This window comes from Ranitomeya imitator, chromosome 3 (genome assembly GCF_032444005.1).
Source record: "Ranitomeya imitator isolate aRanImi1 chromosome 3, aRanImi1.pri, whole genome shotgun sequence".
NCBI lineage: Eukaryota > Metazoa > Chordata > Amphibia > Anura > Dendrobatidae > Ranitomeya > Ranitomeya imitator.
Genome location: NC_091284.1, coordinates 846,511,161 through 846,529,715, shown reverse-complemented (window position 1 = coordinate 846,529,715; position 18,555 = coordinate 846,511,161). Strand labels below are relative to the sequence as shown.

The following is an 18,555-nucleotide window of genomic DNA, read 5'->3' as shown; positions in this document are numbered from 1 at the left end:
TACCTCAATACTCTGACAGCACATGGCTGTCTCAGTCAGCCATAACACCTGTGACATCATACCCCAAAGCTTTTTGATGGGCTACCACAGTAATACGTCATGGACTCCTGAACTAGCACAAAGGGAGCCATAGGGAAACTAAACAACGCCCAGTACCAGAGCTGTGACAGGAGAGAAACATGCTGCTCCTCATTTTTTGGGTAAATTTTAGGAACGTGGAAGTGGGTGACCATTTCTTTTACCAACCTTGTGTGGAAACACAAGGGTTAGTGGGTGCTCTCGTCCGCTAGCCCGGCTGTCTTTATAAAGGCTACACGGACCAAAGCTCATCCCACTGAACGCCCGCACTCTTTTCCTGTGGACAGAATGCTACTCAGACAACACAGGATGAGGGTCAAACAGTGTGATTATACCTTATTGACCCACAAATCAGACAAGAACATAAAGAACAGTTCCAGCAAATACCCCAAGATGGTGCAAATTACATAATTTCACCCTTCCACTTGCTCACCGTGATTAGAGCAGCTGCGACTTTGGAACTTCTAGGACCAACAACCCCCACCAGTGGCACCCCGCTTTTGGTTGACACCCACAGAGAGGAGGTAACGGCAAGCTTAGGAAGCTGACAGTCCATTTAGGTACTTAGCCTGGTGACCAGATTGTCCCAATGTGGCTTCTCCGAACGTCTACATGGGTTCAGTGCTGGCCAATGGAGCAGATCTGTATCCCTCCAGCTGGCATGCATGAGTGTCAAATCTGTATGTTTGAGCCATAGTTCCTTGGCTGCTGTTCTCTAGAATCTCCTTGCAGAAGGATCGAGAGGTCCCTCTTTGTACCCTTAGCTGTCCTCCAGGCTATCATGCGCAGGTCAGGAAGGTGAGATCAGATCAATTCTCATTATTTGAGTATTCAATTAATCTCCAACGCTTGTCAATCAATGTTTACAGGTCCGCAAGCTTCAGGGACTGATTCAATGGGTAATCATCATTTCCGCAAACATCGATTGTTGGGTTACCCTCAGTTCCTGTGATCACAGAGGCATAGTGATTTCTGGATGGGCATGGATTGCTCAGATGATTTGGTTGGACTCTTTCATGAACAATTGACCTACAATGTATTCTTTTCCTCTGCATAGTGGTCATTGACTCTGCGCTCTTCTGTTCTGCAGCCCCCACCATCCTTGTAGATGTCAAGGAATCAGATCCAGTGATGCAAGAAGAGATCTTTGGCCCAATTCTTCCTGTATTTATAGTTTCTGGATTTGATGAAGCAATTAACTTTATAAATGATAGAGAGAAGCCATTGGCTGCGTACATCTTCTCATCCAGCACTCAGGTGAGTCCATTGTGTCTGTGTGTGTCCATATCCTGGACTTGGGATGGTGTTGTCTGCATCTAGCTTGATTCCCATTCTGGCTGGTCATGCTGGTCCATATACCTCACCCCGGTCACGTCATTGTGGGGCCCAGTAAGAAGAGTAATGGGCTGCAAGCAGTGATTATATTGAGACACCATGGGGAAAAACAACTTTAAGATGGTTGTGGCTTAGACCCGTTCCCTCAAACCACCAATATTGGTTGGATTCCCGATTGTGTGGGGTCGACACCTTCCTGAGCTGTTGCTCATGATGGATATTGCTGTGTGCTGTATCCTGAGATGTTTCATTCCTAATATGCCTGTGAAGGAAGCCAGGCTTATCTTTCCTGAAGACGTTGGAATAGGCTTAGTGGATGCATATCTGTAGTAGAGAGGCACGTGGTTGCAGCAGACGTACCCTATGGCGGTGCTCAGAGCAAAGCTTCTGCAAGGCCAAGCCTTAGACACTGTCTCTACCTCCCTGGTGTTAGGGTTTACACCCTTCACTCCATTCCTCGACCCAACAGAGGACATTCCGATACCAATGGATCACAATATTCCAGCTTTTAGCTTCATCTAGTGAGAAACAAACTCTTAGATACAGATACCATAGTACAATAACATCTTAAAAGAATAAATCAGGATGAAATATGGCTAATACCCAGTGGAGCTCCCCACTAACAGAATACAAAAATATGGAGCTAAACAACCACCAATTAGATCATAAAAAAAAGTTTTTAATAGCAAAATAGTTTTAAAATTTACAAAAAAAAAATCAAATGTATCATAGAACAATTGTCAAAAAACAGAGAAATTCAAATGAGGTTACAGGTGCACCCAAAGAGTGTCACGCCATGAACATCAAGACATGGGGGGAAATCGTAATCACAAAGATCTGAGAAAAAAACCCTTTAAAAGAACTATAATAGCATGTAAAGTGACAGTGCACTATTGCGTTATAAGGGGTAAGCTTCTAAATGTAGCTGGTTTCCCCCCTTGTCACTGTGCCCATAGGTGGAAATTTTCACGAAGTTGGTGGCTGAGAAGTTTAATCCCGTTCTACCATTGGACGTACTATTCCATCCATGTGACCCGGGCCCTAATTCTCATGGACGGAATAGTACGTCCAATGCGATCAGCCGCGCTCACGAGGGGAACGCAGCCGATCGCGGCCTGGTGTAAGCTGACTATCACAGCTGACATTCGGCACTATGTGCCAGGAGCGGTCACGGGCTGCTCCCGGCACTTTAGCCCCCGGAACACTGCAATCAAACAAGATCGCAGCATTCCGGCGCCATAGGGAAGCATCGCGCATAATTATTATTACTACTATTATTTATTTCTCTAGCACGATTGATTCCATGGTGCTGTACATGAGAAGGGGTTACATACAGGGTTACAGATATCACTTACAGTAAGCAAACTAACAATGACGGACTGATACAGAGGGGCGAGGACCCGGCCCTGGGGGGCTTACATTCTACAGGGTTATGGGGAAGGAGACAGGAGGTCGAGGGTTGCAGTAGCTCCAATGGTGTTGAGGTGGCCGTGTGGTCATTACAGGCTGTAAGCTTCCTTGAAGAATAGGGTGGGTTTTCAGGTTTCTTTTGAAGGATCTAAAAGTAGTGGATAACTGGACGTGTTGGGGCACTGATCGTACTGACCCGAAGAATATAACTGCTTAATCAATTTTATCAAACACGGAATGGTATAACCCCTCCCCCCCCCCAAAGAAATTCATGAATTGCTGTTTTTTGTTCATTCTAAAAAAAAGAGACTGTCCAGCTTCACCGAATCCGTAAAAAAGAGTTTTCTTTATTCACAAACTTTAAGCATAGAGGATACAGACTTCAGCACGAACGATATGGGTAAGAATCTCCATCTTAACCCCTCTGTGACCTTAGACGTACTATCCCATCGAGGTGCCCTGGGCCTATCTGACCCTCAACGGGATAGTATGTCATAGCGATCGGCCGCGCTCACGGGGGGAGCGCTGCTGATCGCGGCCGGGTGTCAGCTGCCTATCGCAGCTGAGATCCGGCGCTATGTGCCAGGAGTGGTCACGGACCGCCCCCGGCACATTAACCCCCAGCACACCGCGATCAAACATGATCGCGGTGTGCCGGCGGTATAGGGAAGCGTCGCGTAGGGAGGGGGCTCCCTGCGGGCTTCCCTGAGACCCCCGCAGCAACGCGATGTGATGCGTTGCTGCGAGGGTCTCCTTACCTCCCTCCCTGCAGCAGGCCCGGATCCAAGATGGCCGCGGATCCGGGTCCTGCAGGGAGGGAGGTGGCTTCTCAGAGCCTGCTCAGAGCCAGCGCTGGTAAGCCTGCAGTGCTGTGCAAACTGTCAGATCACCGATCTGTGATGTCCCCCCCCTGGGACAAAGTAAAAAAGTTAAAAAAAATTTCCACATGTGTAAAAAAAAAAAAAAAAAAAAAAAAAAATTCCTAAATTAAGGAAAAAAAAAATATTCCCATAAATACATTTCTTTATCTAAATAAAAAAAACAAACAATAAAAGTACACATATTTAGTATCGCCGCGTCCGTAACGACCCAACCTATAAAACTGTCCCACTAGTTAACCCCTTCAGTAAACATGGTAAGAAAAAAAAAAAAAACGAGGCAAAAAAACAACGCTTTATTCTCATACCGCCAAACAAAAAGTGGAATAACACGCGATCAAAAAGACGGATATAAATAACCATGGTACCGCTGAAAACGTCATCTTGTCCCGCAAAAAAACGAGCCGCCATACAGCATCATCAGCAAAAAATAAAAAAGTTATAGTCCTCAGAATAAAGCGATGCAAAAATAATTATTTTTTCTGTAAAATAGTTTTTATTGTATAAAAGCGCCAAAACATTAAAAAAGATATAAATGAGGTGTCGCTGTAATCGTACTGACCCGAAGAATAAAACTGCTGTATCAATTTTACCAAACGCAGAACGGTATAAACGCCTCCCCTAAAAGAAGTTCATGAATAGCTGGTTTTCGGTCATTCTGCCTCACAAAAATCGGAATAAAAAGCGATCAAAAAATGTCACGTGACTGAAAATGTTACCAATAAAAACATCAACTCGTCCCGCAAAAAGCAAGACCTCACATGACTCTGTGGACTCAAATATGGAAAAATTATAGCTCCCAAAATGTGGTAATGCAAAAAATATTTTTTGCAATAAATAGCGTCTTTCAGTGTGTGACGGCTGCCAATCATAAAAATCCGCTAAAAAACCCGCTATAAAAGTAAATCAAACCCCCCTTCATCACCCCCTTAGTTTAAAAAATTTAAAAAATGTATTTATTTCCATTTTCCCATTAGGGCTAGGGCTAGGGTTAGGGTTGGGGCTAGGGTTAAGGCTACAGTTAGGGTTGGGGCTAAAGTTAGGATTAGGGCTAGGGTTAGGGCTAGGGTTAGAGTTGGGGCTAGGGTTAAGGCTACAGTTAGGGTTGGGGCTAAAGTTAGGGTTAGGGCTAGGGTTAGAGTTGGGGCTAGGGTTAAGGCTACAGTTAGGGTTGGGGCTAAAGTTAGGGCAAAGGTTAGGGCTAGGGTTAGGGCTAGGGTTGGGGCTAGGGTTAAGGCTACAGTTAGGGTTGGGGCTAAAGTTACGGTTAGGGTTTAGATTACATTTACGGTTGGGATTAGGGATAGGGGTGTGACTGGGTTAGAGATGTGGTTAGGGTTACTGTTGGGATTAGGGTTACGGGTGTGTGTTATGAACAGGTGATTCAGAACCACAATGGACCTAGTGGTTAAGAGCACACAAAGTGACCTGATAGTTACTAACATAGGACGAGCTCTGAGACGTGGGAGCTCTGCTGACCGCAATCCCTAATCCTATCATACCACACCAGAGGTAGCCGTGGAGCGCTCCTGACCAGACCTAGGCGCCTCAGGCACAGCCTGAGAAACTAGCTAGCCCTGAAGATAGAAAAATAAGCCTACCTTGCCTCAGAGAAATTCCCCAAAGGAAAAGGCAGCCCCCCACATATAATGACTGTGAGTAAAGATGAAAATACAAACATAGAGATGAAATAGACTTTAGCAAAGTGAGGCCCGACTTACTGAATAGACCGAGGATAGGAAAGATAGCTTTGCGGTCAGCACAAAAACCTACAAACAACCACGCAGAGGGGGCAAAAAGACCCTCTGCACCGACTAACGGTACGGAGGTGCTCCCTCTGCGTCTCAGAGCTTCCAGCAAGCAAGAAAAACCAATATAGCAAGCTGGACAGAAAATATAGCAAACAAAAGTAACACAAGCAAAACTTAGCTTATGCAGGGCAGACAGGCCACAAGAAAGATCCAGGAGAAAGCAAGACCAATACTGGAACATTGACTGGAGGCCAGGAACAAAGAACTAGGTGGAGTTAAATAGAGCAGCACTTAACGACTTAACCTCGTCACCTGAGGAAGGAAACTCAGAAGCCGCAGCCCCACTCACATCCACCAGAGGAAGCTCATAGACAGAACCAGCCGAAGTACCACTCATGACCACAGGAGGGAGCTTGACCACAGAATTCACAACAGTACCCCCCCTTGAGGAGGGGTCACCGAACCCTCACCAGAGCCCCCAGGCTGAACTGGATGGACAAATGTCTTTTTTCGGCCTTACTAACTATGTTACTATGTTACTATGTTAGGATGAGCCAAATGAAAGGCACGAACCAGATCGGCAGCATGAACATCAGAGGCAAGGACCCAGGAATTATCTTCCTGACCATAACCCTTCCACTTAACCAGGTACTGAAGTTTCCGTCTCGAAATACGAGAATCCAAAATCTTCTCCACTATATACTCCAACTCCCCCTCTACCAAAACCGGGGCAGGAGGATCAACGGATGGAACCACAGGTGCCACATATCTCCGCAACAATGACCTATGGAATACGTTATGGATGGAAAAAGAAGCTGGAAGGGTCAAACGAAAAGACACAGGATTAAGAACCTCAGAAATCCTATACGGACCAATGAAACGAGGCTTAAACTTAGGAGAGGAAACTTTCATAGGAATATAACGAGATGACAACCAAACCAAATCCCCAACACAAAGTTGGGGACCCACACAGCGCCTGCGGTTAGCGAAACGTTGAGCCTTCTCCTGAGACAATGTCAAATTGTCCACTACATGAGTCCAAATCTGCTGCAACCTATCCACCACAGTATCCACACCAGGACAGTCCGAAGACTCAACCTGCCCTGAAGAGAAACGAGGATGGAACCCAGAATTGCAGAAAAACGGTGAAACCAAGGTAGCCGAGCTGGCCCGATTATTAAGGGCGAACTCAGCCAAAGGCAAGAAGGACACCCAATCATCCTGATCAGCAGAAACAAAGCATCTCAGATATGTTTCCAAAGTTTGATTAGTCCGTTCGGTTTGGCCATTTGTCTGAGGATGGAAAGCCGAGGAAAAAGACAAATCAATGCCCATCCTAGCACAAAAGGCTCGCCAAAACCTCGAAACAAACTGGGAACCTCTGTCAGAAACGATGTTCTCCGGAATGCCATGTAAACGAACCACATGCTGGAAGAACAATGGCACCAAATCAGAGGAGGAAGGCAATTTAGACAAAGGTACCAAATGGACCATCTTAGAGAAGCGATCACAAACAACCCAAATGACCGACATTTTTTGAGAGACGGGGAGATCCGAAATAAAATCCATAGAGATATGTGTCCAGGGCCTCTTCAGGACTGGCAAGGGCAAAAGCAACCCACTGGCACGAGAACAGCAGGGCTTAGCCCGAGCACAAATCCCACAGGACTGCACAAACGAACGCACATCCCGCGACAGAGACGGCCACCAAAAGGATCTAGCCACCAAATCTCTGGTACCAAAGATTCCAGGATGACCAGCCAACACCGAACAATGAACCTCAGAGATAACTCTACTCGTCCATTTATCAGGGACAAACAGTTTCTCCGCTGGGCAACGGTCAGGTCTATTAGCCTGAAATTTTTGCAGCACCCGCCGCAAATCAGGGGAGATGGCAGACAAAATTACCCCCTCTTTGAGAATACCCGCCGGCTCAGGAACACCCGGAGAGTCAGGCACAAAACTCCTAGACAGGGCATCCGCCTTCACATTTTTAGAGCCCGGAAGGTACGAAACCACAAAGTCAAAACGGGAGAAAAACAGCGACCAACGAGCCTGTCTAGGATTCAACCGTTTGGCAGACTCGAGATAAGTCAAGTTCTTGTGATCAGTCAAGACCACCACGCGATGCTTAGCTCCTTCAAGCCAATGACGCCACTCCTCGAATGCCCACTTCATGGCCAGCAACTCTCGATTGCCAACATCATAATTACACTCAGCAGGCGAAAACTTCCTGGAAAAGAAGGCGCATGGTTTTATCACCGAGCCATCAGAACTTCTTTGCGACAAAACAGCCCCTGCTCCAATCTCAGAAGCATCAACCTCGACCTGGAACGGGAGCGAAACATCTGGTTGGCACAACACAGGGGCAGAAGAAAAACGACGCTTCAACTCGTGAAAAGCTTCCACAGCAGCAGAAGACCAATTGACCACATCAGCACCCTTCTTGGTTAAATCAGTCAACGGTTTAGCAATACTAGAAAAATTATTGATGAAGCGACGATAAAAATTAGCAAAGCCCAGGAACTTTTGCAGACTCTTCAGAGATGTCGGCTGAGTCCAATCATAAATAGCCTGAACTTTAACAGGGTCCATCTCGACAGTAGAAGGGGAAAAAATGAAACCCAAAAATGAAACCTTCTGAACACCAAAGAGACACTTTGACCCCTTCACAAACAAAGAATTCGCACGCAGGACCTGGAACACCATTCTGACCTGCTTCATATGAGACTCCCAATCATCCGAGAAGACCAAAATATCATCCAAGTATACAATCAGGAATTTATCCAGGTACTCTCGGAAGATGTCATGCATAAAGGACTGAAATACTGATGGAGCATTAGAAAGCCCGAATGGCATAACCAGGTACTCAAAATGGCCCTCGGGCGTATTAAATGCTGTTTTCCATTCATCGCCCTGTTTAATACGCACAAGATTATACGCACCACGAAGATCTATCTTGGTGAACCAACTAGCCCCCTTAATCCGAGCAAACAAATCAGACAGCAGCGGCAAGGGGTACTGAAATTTGACCGTGATTTTATTCAGAAGGCGGTAATCAATACAAGGTCTCAGCGAACCATCCTTCTTGGCCACAAAAAAGAACCCTGCTCCCAATGGCGACGACGACGGGCGAATATGACCCTTCTCCAAGGATTCCTTTACGTAACTCCGCATAGTGACGTGCTCAGGCACAGACAAATTAAACAGTCGACCCTTAGGAAACTTACTACCAGGAATCAATTCGATAGCACAATCACAATCCCTATGCGGAGGTAGGGCACTGGACTTGGGCTCAAATACATCCCGGTAATCCGACAGGAACTCTGGGACCTCAGAAGGGGTGGATGATGAAATAGACAGAAATGGAACATCACCATGTACCCCCTGACAACCCCAGCTGGACACAGACATTGATTTCCAATCCAATACTGGGTTATGGACTTGTAGCCATGGCAACCCCAACACGACCACATCATGCAGATTATGCAACACCAAAAAGCGAATATCCTCCTGATGCGCAGGAGCCATGCACATGGTCAATTGGGTCCAGTACTGAGGCTTATTCTTGGCCAAAGGCGTAGCATCAATTCATCTCAATGGAATAGGATACTGCAAGGGCTCCAAGAAAAACCCATAGTGCCTAGCAAACTCCAAGTCCATCAAATTCAGGGCAGCACCTGAATCCACAAATGCCATAACAGAATAGGACGACAAAGAGCAAATCAGAGTAACGGACAAAAGAAATTTCGACTGTACCGTACCAATGGTGGCAGACCTAGCGAACTGCTTAGTGCGCTTAGGACAATCGGAGATAGCATGAGTGGAATCACCACAGTAAAAACACAGCCCATTCCGACGTCTGTGTTCTTGCCGTTCAACTCTGGTCAAAGTCCTATCGCACTGCATAGGCTTAGGTCCATGCTCAGATAATACCGCCAAATGGTGCACAGTTTTACGCTCATGCAAGCGTCGACCGATCTGAATGGCCAAAGACATAGACTCATTCAGACCAGCAGGCATAGGAAATCCCACCATGACATCCTTAAGGGCTTCAGAGAGACCTTTTCTGAAAATTGCTGCCAGCGCACATTCATTCCACTGAGTAAGCACAGACCACTTCCTAAACTTCTGACAATATATCTCTACCTCATCCTGACCCTGACACAGAGCTAGCAAATTTATCTCTGCCTGATCCACTGAATTAGGTTCATCATACAGCAATCCGAGCGCCAGAAAAAACGCATCAATATTACATAATGCAGGATCTCCTGGCGCAAGGGAAAATGCCCAGTCTTGAGGGTTGCCACGTAATAAAGAAATAATGATCTTAACTTGTTGAACTGGGTCACCAGAGGAGCGGGGTTTCAAAGCCAGAAACAGTTTACAATTATTCTTAAAACTCAGAAATTTAGCTCTATCTCCAGAAAACAAATCAGGAATAGGAATTCTTGGTTCTAACATAGAATTCTGAACCACAAAGTCTTGAATATTTTGTACTCTTGCAGTGAGATGATCCACACAAGAAGACTGACCTTTAATGTCCATCACTACACCCGTGTCCTGAACCACCCAAATGTCTAGGGGAAAAGAAAGACAAAACACAGTACAGAGAAAAAAAAATGGTCTCAGAACTTCTCTTTTCCCTCTGCTGAGAAGCATTAGTACTTTGGGCCTCCAGTACTGTTATGAACAGGTGATTCAGAACCACAATGGACCTAGTGGTTAAGAGCACACAAAGTGACCTGATAGTTACTAACATAGGACGAGCTCTGAGACGTGGGAGCTCTGCTGACCGCAATCCCTAATCCTATCATACCACACTAGAGGTAGCCGTGGAGTGCTCCTGACCAGACCTAGGCGCCTCAGGCACAGCCTGAGAAACTAGCTAGCCCTGAAGATAGGAAAATAAGCCTACCTTGCCTCAGAGAAATTCCCCAAAGGAAAAGGCAGCCCCCCACATATAATGACTGTGAGTAAAGATGAAAATACAAACATAGAGATGAAATAGACTTTAGCAAAGTGAGGTCCGACTTACTGAATAGACCGAGGATAGGAAAGATAGCTTTGCGGTCAACACAAAAACCTACAAACAACCACGCAGAGGGGCAAAAAGACCCTCCGCACCGACTAACGGTACGGAGGTGCTCCCTCTGCGTCTCAGAGCTTCCAGCAAGCAAGAAAATACAATATAGCAAGTTGGACAGAAAATATAGCAAACAAAAGTAACACAAGCAAAACTTAGCTTATGCAGGGCAGACAGGCCACAAGAACGATCCAGGAGAAAGCAAGACCAATACTGGAACATTGACTGGAGGCCAGGAACAAAGAACTAGGTGGAGTTAAATAGAGCAGCACCTAACGACTTAACCTCGTCACCTGAGGAAGCAAACTCAGAAGCCGCAGCCCCACTCACATCCACCAGAGGAAGCTCATAGACAGAACTTGACCACAGAATTCACAACAGGTGTGTCAGGGTTATAGGTGTGGTTAGGGTTACCGTTGGAATTAGGGTTAGGGGTGTGTTTGGATTAGGGTTTCAGTTATAATTGGGGGTTTCCACTGTTTAGGCACATCAGTGGCTCTCCAAATGCGACATGGCGTCCGATCTCAATTTCAGCCAATTCTGCGTTGAAAAAGTAAAACAGTGCTCCTTCCCTTCCGAGCTCTCCCGTGTGCCCAAACAGGGGTTTACCCCAACATATGGGGTATCAGCGTACTCAGGACAAATTGGACAACAACTTTTGAGGTCCAATTTCTCCTGTTACCCTTGGGAAAATACAAAACTGCGGGCTAAAAAATTATTTTTGTGGGAAAAAAAAGAATTTTTTATTTTCTCGGCTCTGCCTTATAAACTTTAGTGAAACACTTGTTGGTTCAAAGTTCTCACAACACATCTAGATAAGTTCCTTGGGGGGTCTAGTTTCCAATATGGGGTCACTTGTGGGGGGTTTCTACTGTTTAGGTACATCAGGGGCTCTGCAAACGCAATGTGACACCTGCAGACCATTCCATCTAAGTCTGCATTCCAAATGGCGCTCCTTTCCTTCCGAGCTCTGCCATGCGCTCAAACGGTGGTTCCCTCCCACATATGGGGTATCAGCGTACTCAGGACAAATTGTACAACAACTTTTGGGGTCCAATTTCTTCTCTTACTCTTGGGAAAATAAAAAATTGGGGGCAAAAAGATAATTTTTGTGAAAAAATATGATTTTTTATTTTTACGGTTCTGCATTATAAACTTCTGTGAAGCACTTGGTGGGTCAAAGTGCTCACCACACCTCTAGATAAGATCCTTAGGGGGTCTACTTTCCAAAATGGTGTCACTTGTGGGGGGTTTCAATGTTTAGGCACATCAGGGGCTCTCCAAACGCAACATGGCGTCCCATCTCAATTCCAGTCAATTTTGCATTGAAAAGTCAAATGGCGCTCCTTCACTTCCGAGCTCTGCCATGCGCCCAAACAGTGGTATACCCCCACATATGGGGTATCGGTGTACTCAGGACAAATTGTACAACAAGGTTTGGGGTCTATTTTCTCCTGTAACCCTTGGTAAAATAAAACAAATTGGAGCTGAAGTAAATTTTTTGTGAAAAAAAGTTAAATGTTCATTTTTATTTAAACATTCCAAAAATTCCTGTGAAGCACCTGAAGGGTTAATAAACTTCTTGAATGTGATTTTGAGCACCTTGAGGGGTGTAGTTTTTAGAATGGTGTCACACTTGGGTATTTTCTATCATATAGACCCCTCAAAATGACTTCAAATGAGATGTGGTCCCTAAAAAAAAATGGTGTTGTAAAAATGAGAAATTGCTGGTCAACTTTTAACCCTTATAACTCCCTAACAAAAAAAACATTGTGGTTCCAAAATTGTGCTGATGTAAAGTAGACATGTGGGAAATGTTACTTATTAAGTATTTTGTGTGACATATCTCTGTGATTTAATTGCATAAAAATTCAAAGTTGGAAAATTGCGAAATTTTCAAAATTTTCACCAAATTTCCATTTTTTTCACAAATAAACGCAAGTACTATCAAAGAAATTTTACCACTATCATGAAGTACAATATGTCACGAGAAAACAATGTCAGATTCACTGGGATCCGTTGAAGCGTTCCAGAGTTATAACCTCATAAAAGGACAGTGGTCAGAATTGTAAAAATTGGCCCGGACATTAACGTGCAAACCACCCTTGGGGGTAAAGGGGTTAAGCTCCCATCATCATGACATTCCATATGACCCGTGTACCCCACTTAGATACCCCTAGACCGGTGAGATAAGCGATTGATGTAACTAGTTTGAGAAATGAACAAGTGTGAAAGGTTACATGACATGATAATCTATGTGAACAACATACATTTATAAGACATTGCACAACAACAAAGATATTACAGATAAGTAAACAATTTAAAAAGATTTACACAATGAAATCTGTAAAGAATAAAATATTCATGGATAAAAAATTCTGACTGGACAAAAATTCCAAAGAAATGAAGAATTATGCCTACAGTTATTAATGACTAATTATATTAGACATTTTAGCAGCAAATATTAACTAAGAAAATTGTTAAAAAAGACCTATAACAATAGGCAAAGACAAAACGTCCCTAGATGATGATAATCGCAGGCAGGAGACGCAGCACGACTATATAGCTACAGTGACAAATGCTCATGTATTTTGGCATCTACCTGGCTTGATTTTAAGCAAGATCAATACAGAAGTTATTTGTTAGCAAAGAAGAAGAAAAAGCCTCGGAAAATTGTAGGATTCGATAATGAACTTGAGCAGCTGAGAACAGAGAGGACACAGAGAATAGCGGTATGTGAAACAACAAGGTGTTATAAAATCGTACAAAGCCTCTGTCTAATCAAGATTGATTGATGAACGCAGTACAAATAATCACTGAACATCAAAATAAGGGGGAGGTCAGAGCCAAAAATCCATGCGCTGCGCACAGAGGAGAACATTATACAAAGGGTTACTGTGAGTGTATGACTATATAGTGTCTATAATCCCAAATAGACAAATCCAGAGACCTCTGAGATTAGCAAAAGGATAATACAATTAAATAACTGAATAATGAAGGTAAAAATAAAAAAAGATGAAAAAATAAAGAAACTGTAGCCCATCATTGAATGTGTGAACACAATTAGTGGGACGAAGCCAATCAAGTGAGACCAGTAATTTACAACTAAGTGTGAATAACTGTAGTAAATAAAGACAAAATGTCCATGGATAATTAAAGCCGCAAAAAGAAGACGCGGCATATGTTGTATTTTCCGCAGCATGTCAATTCTTTGTGCAGATTCCGCAGCGTTTTACACCTGTTCCATTATAGGAATCCGCAGGTGGTAAAACTCAGGTGAAATCCGCACAAAAAACACTGGAGATCCATGGTAAATCCGTGGGTAATCCACAGGTAAAACGCAGTGCGTTTTTCTTACGGATTTTTCAAACACTGAGAGGAAAAATCCACACAGAAATCCACGACATGATGTGCACATAGCCTTAGTGTGTGACAGCTGCCAAACAAAAACCTGAAATAAATAGTAAGTCAAACCCCCCTTCATCGCCCCCTTAGTTAGGGAAAAATAATAAAATAAAAAAAGTATTTATTTCCATTTTCCCATTAGGGTTAGGGTTGGGGCTAGAGTTGGGGTTATGGTTTGGATTACGTTTACAGTTGGGTTATGGGTGTGGTTAGGATTGGGATTAGGGTTAGGGGCGTGTTCGGGTTAGGGTTGGGATTAGGGGTGTGTTGGGGTTAGGGTTGGGATTAGGGTTAGGGGTGTGTTGGGGTTAGGGTTGGGATTAGGGTTAGGGGTGTGTTGGGGTTAGGGTTGGAGTTAGTATTGGGGGTTTCTACTGTTTAGGCACATCAGGGGCTCTGCAAACGCAACAGGATGTCCGATCTCAATTCCATCCAATTCTGCATTGAAAAAGTAAAATGGCGCTCCTTCCCTTCCGAGCTCTGCCGTGCACCCAAACAGGGGTTTACCCCCACATATAGGGTATCAGCGTACTCAGGACAAATTGTACAACAACTATTGGGGTCCAATTTCTTCTGTTTCCCTTGGGAAAATAAAAATTTGGGGGCTAAAAAAATCATTTTTGTGGGAAAAAATGATTTTTTATTTTCACAGCTCTCAGTTATAAACTTTAGTGAAACACTTGGATACTAGATAAGTTCCTTGGGGGTCTATTTTCCAATATGGGGTCAAATGTGGGGGGTTTCTACTGTTTAGGTACATCAGTGGCTCTGCAAATGCAATGTGCCGCCCGCAGACTATTCCATCAAAGTCTGCATTCCAAAACGCTACTTCATCTCTTCCGAGCTCTCCCGTGTGCCCAAACAGTAGTTTTCTCCCTCATATGGGGTATCAGCATACTCAGGACAAATTAGACAACAACTTTTGGGGTTTCTCCGTATACCCTTGGGAAAATACAAAATTGGAGGCTAAAAGATCATTTTTGTGGAAAAAAAATTATTTTTTAAATTTTGACGGCTCTACATTATAAACTTTAGTGAAACAATTGGAGGTTCAAAGTGCACACCACACATCTAGATAAGTTCCTTAGGTGGTCTAGTTTCTAAAAGGGTGTCACTTGTGGGGGGTTTCCACTGTTTAGGCACATCGGGGGCTCTCCAAACACGATATGGCGTCTGATCTCAATTCCAGCCAATTCTGCATTGAAAAAGTCAAATGGCGCTCCTTCCCTTCCAAGCTCTGCCATGCGCCCAAACAGTGGTTTACCCCCACATATGGGGTATCGGTGTACTCAGGACAAATTGCACCACTTTTGGGGTCCAATTTTCCCTGTCATCCTTGGTAAAATAAAACAAATTGGATCTGTGAAAAAAAAGTTAAAGGCAACCTGTCACCTGAATTTGGCGGGACAGGTTTGCGGTCATATGGGCGGGGTTTTTGGGTGTTTGATTCACCCTTTCCTTACCCGCTGGCTGCATGCTGGCCGCAATATTGGGTTGAAGTTCATGCTGTGTCCTCCGTAGTACACGCCTGTGCAAAGCAATCTTGCCTCACTGCTTGTACTGCTCCTCACTATTCACGCTGCTGATCCTCACTGCTTGTACTTCTCCTCATTATCCACTGCCCACGTAGTATATAACACTGCCACGTAGTATATAACACTGCCACGTAGCATATAACACTGCCACGTAGCATATAACATTGCCACGTAGTATATAACACTGCCACGTAGTATATAACACTGCCACGTAGTATATAAAACTGCCACGTAGTATATAGCAGCCATGTAGTATATAACACTGCCACGTAGTATATAACACTGCCACGTAGTATATAACACTGCACACATAATATATAGCATCCACACAGTATATAGCATCCACGCAGTATATAGCACAGCCCATGTAGTTTATAACACTGCCGCATAGTATATAACACTGCCAACATAGTATATAGCAGCCTCGCAGTATATATCACAGCCCAAGTACTATATAGCACTGTGGGCACCATATCCCTGTTAAAAAAAAAGAATGAAAATAAAAAAAAATAGTTATATACTCTCCCTCCGCGATGCGGCTGCCAGCTTCAGTCCCCAGCGATGCATTCCGAAATTACCCAGATGACTTAGCGGTCTCACGAGACCACTACGTAATCATCTTGCGAGACCGCAATGCATGGCCCAGAGCGTCGCGATAAGTGGGGAAGGCGCCGGAAGGTGAGAATATAATGATTTTTTTCTTATTTTTTAATATTAGATCTTTTTCTATTGATGCTGGTTAGGCAGCATCAATGGTAAATAGTTGGTCACACAGGGTTAATAGCAGCGGTAACGGAGTGCGTTACAGCGCGGCATAACGCGATCCATTAGCGCTGCCATTAACCCTGTGTGAGCTCTGACTGGAGGGGAGTATGGAGGGGCACTGACAGAGTAGGAAGGGGCGAATTCGTGGCCGGACTGTGCCCTTCGCTGATTGGTTGCGGCTTCCGTGACAGACAGACAGACAGACAGACAGTGCCCCTTAGATGATATATATAGATAGTATCACTATTATTTAACATGTCCTTCTAGACAGTCTGGATTAACCTGAAATGATGTTAGTCATTCAATGAGGATATAGATTTCATGGTTTTCTCAATGCCTTCTCGGCTACTATGGTCTCTTAAGTGAGAGGTTGTTTTTAAGATCAGGTGATATATTTGCCCTTTTCATATTCAATAATATTGGAAGCTTCTAGAACCACAGAACCAGCAACAAAACGAATGTTCTTGGTAATGGATCTGTTCCTAACTAATCATGATAGCCACCAAGTTGGAGACTGAATTTGGGCAGATTAAGGCCTCCTAGAAGCCTAGTTTGTGGTCACTGGAATAGGCTCGTGGGCCTATTTCGGTCTCCCTTGATCTTACTCCCAACCGACTTAAGGTTCTGAAGAATTTATTGGGTCAGATGTTGATTAGAGTTTTTCAATAGATGAAAAATAGCTTTAAGAAAGAAATTGTTTTAATTAGGTGTATTCGACCTAAGGAGAGAAGTAAAGGCCTCCATGACTGTTTCCTGAGAAACATTTGAGATAATTCCAGAGATGTTCTGTTTGTAGAGTGAATCCCAGTTTGCAGTCAGGCTGACTCCTACGTCCGTATGCACTTATCTCCCCAAGCCTGCTAACTGACACAAAAACTGACAAAACTTGACATTCTTCATTTTGAAATAAAAAATCCCGGCAAACTTTTTGAACCTTGATCTGACATCTGGCAGGGCTTCTGTATGGAATGCCATCTGCAAAGTCTAGGGCCTGTAAGACAGCCCTCCCTACGGACAGACCCTTTAGGCTGCGGTCACACTATCAGTATGTGGTCAGTATTTTACATCAGTATTTGTAGCCAGAACCAGGAGTGGGTGATAAATGCAGAAGCGGTGACATGTTTCTACTGCATTATATGTTTCCTCTGATTGTCCCACTCCTGGTTTTGGCTACAAATACTGATGTAAAATACTGACCAAATACTGATCGTGTGACGACAGCCTTAGAGTTCACAACTCTCAATGGTTGATCCAAAGCAAGGTTAATGTGAGCAGAAAAGGGTCAGCCTTGTTGTGTGCCTCTAAAAATGGCCAACGAGTCAGGCTGCACGCCATTGATCCGTAGGGTAGAGGTTCTGTTGACCTAGGAAATTTAAAAAAGGTGAAGGTGATCCCCAAAAATGTGACATATGGTCCTTCACAATGTGGGATTCTGGAGTGGCAGAACAGAAGGAAAGAGCTTGGGGGGGTGATCTGGGATTCAGGTAAGAACTTTTAATCAATTGTAGGTCCTCTTTACTGTCCATTTGTCTAGTACCTTGAATTGGAATGATTTTGCTTTCATTCAGTGCTGAAAGGGTTAAGGACTAGCGATGGTCGGACACCTGGATGTTCATGTCCGGCTGAACTGTTACAAAAAGTTTGTGTTCAGTTACCAGAACAGTACCCGGACCCGAACCCCATGCACTTGAATAGGGGGCCCAAAATCCAGTGTTTGTCACGCTGTCATGTGCATGACAGTGCAGCAAACACCAATTCTGATCGGCGGTAAAATCATCACCGTCAGTCAGACAGCCACGGTTCCCACCGTGTCAAAAAAAGGATAAGCCCACAGCTGTGATCAGAGGTATAAAGTTTACCTAAGGTCACTGGTGTCACCTGAGGGGACTACTGCTCCCATCAGCCGACGCCTGCTGCCACTAATAACAGTGAGAGCACGCGGTGGCTGATGGGAGTATTTATCAGCTGGCATCTCCACTGGAAATAAATAATTTATCAAAAATACAGGAGAACCCACGCTGTTTTTTTTAACCAGCCAGGCTAAACTCACAGCTGGGGGCTGCAACCATCAGCTTCAGCAAGGTTGGTTATCAAGAATAAAGGGATCCCCACGCTGTATTTTTTAATTATTTAAATAAATAAATTGTCAAAAATGGCGTGGGGTCCCCCCCATTTTTGACAACCAGCCAAGCTAAAGCAGGCAGCTGGGACTGGTAATCTCAGGCTGGTAATTGGCAATGGATTTTGGGCCCCCAGCCTAAAAATAGCAGCCCACAGCTGCCCAGAGAAGGCACATCTATTAGATGCACCAA

At 44.3% G+C, this 18,555-nt stretch overlaps 1 protein-coding gene across 1 annotated transcript in view; it reads left to right on the top strand.

Annotated features, from left to right (window-relative positions):
* Window positions 1-18,555, top strand: part of LOC138671453 (aldehyde dehydrogenase family 3 member B1-like) — a 231,869-nt gene that overhangs the window by 194,216 nt on the left and 19,098 nt on the right. The window contains exon 8 of the mRNA XM_069759634.1: window positions 1,169-1,335. Coding sequence (XP_069615735.1) covers window positions 1,169-1,335 — 167 coding nt within the window. The remainder of the gene's footprint in view (window positions 1-1,168; window positions 1,336-18,555) is intronic.